We start from the raw sequence: 4638 nt of genomic DNA, 5'->3' as shown, positions 1-4638 counted from the left end.
GGTAGCCGGGCTCTGCTCTGTCTCTGGGTGCAGCAGGACCCTCGGCCACCGGCTCCTCTGGGCCCCTGGGGGTCCGATGTCTGTTTGAAGGAGACAGGCTCCGGCCCCTCCTCTTTTCCTGAGTGTCACTGTCGGTCCTCCTCTCCACCTCTGAACACTTCTTCATCGTCTCTTCCTCCTCCCTGTCTTCCTCTTCATCATCAGAGTCAATGCGGTTGAGTCTTTTGCGGACTGGACGATCCTCCTCTGATGAAGACTCAGACTCTTCGTCCTCCTCTTCGTCAGTAGAAGGTCTCCTCTTCTTCAGCATCTGAGCGAGGCGCTTGCGTCTCTGCTGGGACAGGATCTCCCTCCTCCTCCCCCGACCCATCTTCTCCAGGTCCTCCTCTTCTCTGTCCGTCCTCTTCACCCTCTTCCTCTTGTCTCTGTCCTTCTCTAACCGTTTCCTTTTCAGCCGCCTCCCTCGCTCACGCTCATCCTCCTCGTTTCTCCTCGGCCTTCCTCTCGTCCTCTTCCTCAGGGGGTCTTCCTCCTCTCTTCTCCTCTTGTTCGCTCTTCGTCTCCTGTCATCATCATCTAGGTCTTCATAATTGTCCTCCTCTGAGTCTCTGGAAGACGGTGTGACTAAAACAAAAGGAAAGAGGGAGTAATAAAACGTCAGTAAAACTGATGAGGTGTCCATTTATCCTTGTGACAAATACCAACAGCAGGACTGTGAAGAAGAACATGAGCAGCCTCCACAGATTGATCATTACTGTAGCCGTTAGCTCTGCAGCCCGAGGGGGTCTCTCCGGGTCATCTCCACACAATACTGAAGTCCACGTGTCAGCACTGTGAACCTGGAAATGTTGAGTACCCCAAAGCTTTATGATAGAAATTTTGTGTAGGGTCCCCAGCACATAGAAACTTCCGGATGCTAGCCGGCAATTTGCATAATTAGCAAACATTTAGTTAATTAGCATATGCAACCAATAGCTTAAAGATGGTTTGGCCAATTTGGACAATTTGGAGGTTACTGAGGATATTAAATACATTTCAGTTTTAACCAGGAAGTGGCCATATTTGTATTCACGGTGGGGTGATTTTTATGAGCTTTGGGCCGATTTATACATTTTAGGGGATTCCATACTGCCATTTTTGATCCTAAAATGTCAGAAATGCATTCAGCATCCTCAATAACCTCCAAAACCCGACCAAAATTGTCCAAATCGGCCAGGCTATTTTTTAGGTATTGTCTGCATATACGAATGAATGCAACTTGTGCTAATTACCCAACATGTGCAACTTGTGCTGGGGACCGTACTATACATTCTAACATAAAACTTTGGGGTCCCAATATTTCCGGGTTGGTAAGAGGACTCTATGGGCTGACAACTAGACTACTGTGTGATGCAGTGTGTGAGGACTGACTGACCGTCGCTGTAGTCGCTGGAGAGATGCTCCTTGCAAGGTCTGCCACGGGGTCGGACCCCCACCTTCTTGGCGGAGGCCCGGGAGGCGTCGGAGGACTCGGACGTCTCGCGGTAGTTTACCTGTTGACGCTGGCCCCGCCTCAGGCCCCGCCTATTTTTGTCATCGTCACTGTCAGTCATGTCGCTGAACTGATCAGAGCCTGGAGAGGAGAGAAGACCCTTACTCAAGTGTTTTATCTAAATGACTCTTCTTTCCTCTGCTGAACATCAGGGTAGACTGAATATCTGGGGGCATTATACTGTTGGTAGTACAACACCTTATTCTCTGGGAAATGAATCAGTCCTTATTACAACTTCTAAAAGCTATCAGTTGAATGTTATGCTTTATATATGCCTTAACACAGCTGCAGGGGCTTTCCATCCATCCTTTAAGTATTCATTCCATCAGCTGGAACAGCTGGAACAGCTGTGTTCTCACAATATCTATTTTCATTTCATTTCAAACCTTTATTTAACCAGATTGGTCCCATTGAGATCATAGATCTCTTTTTCAAGGGAGATCTGCTTTTAGATTTCATCAAACACAATCAGTCTACTCTGCAAATGTAATGCAAACCATTCTGTGTTGCAGCGTGGAAGCCTCACCCATCTCTTCCTCAGTCTCCTCCTCTTCCTCTGAGGAGCGTCTTCGTCGCCGTCTGAGCCGCTTCCTGCCCCGCCGCTGGGTCTTTCCAGGGCGGGGCTTAGGTGCCCCCCTCCCTGCCCGTTTAGAACGCGACCCGATGTCTAAGCTGTCTACATCGCTGCCGGCATCTTCATCTTCCTCCTCATCATCATCAGGCCCTGACGCACCAAACTCCTCTTCCTCTGAGCTTTGAGGAGGAAGAGGAAGAAAACATGAAGCAAACAAATGGAAGAAAGTATGTGTGTGTGTGTGTGTGTGTGTGTGTGTGTGTGTGTGTGTGTGTTACCTGTTGCTGAGCATGAACTCGTCTTCACTCTCAGCTGCCGTACTGTCGCTCTCCAGGTCATTCAGTCTCCGCCTCTTCCTGTTCCTGGCAGCGTGAGCCTGGCCTCTGATTGGCCGCTGGCTCTCCTTCCCTTCCTCGGATAGGATGGCTGTGAGGTTTCTACCCCGCCGTGCTCCTACATCACAACAGTCCAGGTTAGAGCAGATGGTTAGATGTGTTCTCCATCATCTTAATGGGCAAGGTCAATGTTTGTGTAAATATCAGTTTTATTTCCTTGAAGTAGAAAATAGGCAAAAATTGAAATCATCAATAAAAAAGGGCTATCCGTGCATCCCTAACAGATACATACAGAATACATGTAGAGATGGGAAGTCCAATGGTTCACTGAGTGGATTTTGGTTTATGAAATCTAACCGGGAGATACCAAAAGGTTCTAATACCTACTACTTATCTTACTATAGGGATTTATTAAAGGAGGAATATAGATTTATTAAACCATTTAAAAATGTTGTACAAACATTAAAAACATCCTGTAATTGCTCTTCACACACATACAGCACGTTTTAACTGTGAGAGCAGGACGTGGAGTCAAATACTGGATGCATACATTAAGGTGTGTCCGTGGTGTTATGCCAGTTGACTGTAATGACCGACTAACACTCATGCATCATTAATGCAGTCTGGAGGAAGAGATCTCCTGAATGTCATCATGTTCAGATGCAGAAACTATAAAACCGAGCTTCTGTTAAAACGTATGACTTCATCAACATGCTCCTAAGAGCTGCTGTCTAAGGGTAGGAATAATAATACAACTTTTAAAATAAAAATCTTAACATATAAACGGTGTTTCTAATTCTGCAGATAACCTCATCACAGCACGAAATGTGCCACATGTTCCCCCCCTCCCCTCACACTCACCCCCACAGAGGTCCCTGATGTCCTCATCTATAGCCTCATCGATGGCATCATCAAAATCATCAAACCTGCAACACACATTTCAGAGCACCTTGTTTGTGTGGCAATATATTTGGGTGAGACAGTGAATGCAACAGAACCCCCCACGCCGGCGGCACCCACCTGTAGCTGATGTGCTTCCTGGTTCTGGTGGATCTCCTCCCCAGATGTTTGCTCTTTTTGGGATCTTTCTTCTTTGTGGTCTTCTCCTCTTCCACCTCATCCCCCTCCTGAACAGTCAAGAAAAGTTGTAATCTTGATCTGTTTAATAAGGGCTCGTATATATCTGACATCAACAGATGGGCACAATGTCAGGTCAGTTTTTTTCTAAGACATTAGACAGTGTCATAATGTGTTAGTTTCAATGGCCAGCTTCATTGTGATAACTGCAAATTCTGAACGTTAGCAACTCCAAAGTCAATCTTTATATTTAAATGTTAGTTTTGGACATTACAGAAGACAAGATGACGTGCTGGACATTACTCACAGGGATGATGTTCTCCACACTGATCCCCACGTACACCAGACGCTCCCTCCTGGACACACAGGGAGAGACACACACACACACCATGTTCACTTTAACACGTGGAACTACAATTAACAGTATATTATTTCATTATACATTCTGTTTGTGTTTATCCTATTCTATTAACATGAATATAGAGTCCTGCATTTATTTTTTACTCTTACGTTCTCGTGACCTGTACTGTATATAGTTTACTTCTTCTGCATGACTTGCATATCGGTCTTGCACTAATTTATTCTACTCTGTTTCTTCTTGCGCTATTCGTATTGTTTTATGTCTTATAAATACTATGTTGCATTGTTGGAGGAGCCTGGTACTTCAGATTCTCATTGACATAACTACACTGTAGCTACTGTGTGTGTGTGTGTGTGTGTGTGTGTGTGTGTGTGTGTGTGTGTGTGTGTGTGTGTGTGTGTGTGTGTACCTCCTCTCTGCTCTCTCTCTTTTCTTCAGAGCACTGTCCAGGTTCAGCAGATGCTCCTCCAGTTTCTCACACAGCAGCTTCTGCAGGGAGGAAAACAAATCAAAACCAATCAAATGCTGGAAAACTTGTGTTAGTGAACATCAACACTCTTTCATACCACTGAAATGTGTTCCTAAGCACCGAGTTTTGATTACTTTCTGAAAGCTGGCATTGAATGTCTGTTCAAAATAAAAATATGATTCGGTGGTTATTTGATGAAAATATTTCCTAATTTATTTGAAAGCATGAAATATTTGAGCACGTTGTTGTCATTTGTTAAATTAATCTCAACATAGCTGAGCTAATATAGCT

General features: G+C 45.0%; 1 protein-coding gene across 1 annotated transcript; it reads right to left on the bottom strand.

The window, feature by feature from the left end:
* Positions 1-6: 6 nt before the first annotated feature.
* Positions 7-4403, bottom strand: LOC104957921 (remodeling and spacing factor 1-like; the record flags this gene model as incomplete). Its single annotated transcript, XM_010785597.1, has 8 exons — positions 7-624; positions 1415-1612; positions 2058-2284; positions 2384-2558; positions 3302-3366; positions 3461-3567; positions 3825-3873; positions 4288-4403. Coding segments are annotated over 8 exons (1555 nt in total), but the record flags the coding sequence as incomplete, so codon positions are not given.
* Between the last annotated feature and the right edge of the window lie 235 nt (positions 4404-4638).

This window comes from Notothenia coriiceps, unplaced genomic scaffold (assembly GCF_000735185.1).
Source record: "Notothenia coriiceps isolate Sejong01 unplaced genomic scaffold, NC01 NC01_scaffold00028037, whole genome shotgun sequence".
NCBI classification, from domain to species: domain Eukaryota; kingdom Metazoa; phylum Chordata; class Actinopteri; order Perciformes; family Nototheniidae; genus Notothenia; species Notothenia coriiceps.
Note: the sequence above shows the minus strand (reverse complement) of the source record. Positions and strands in the feature narration are given on the sequence as shown.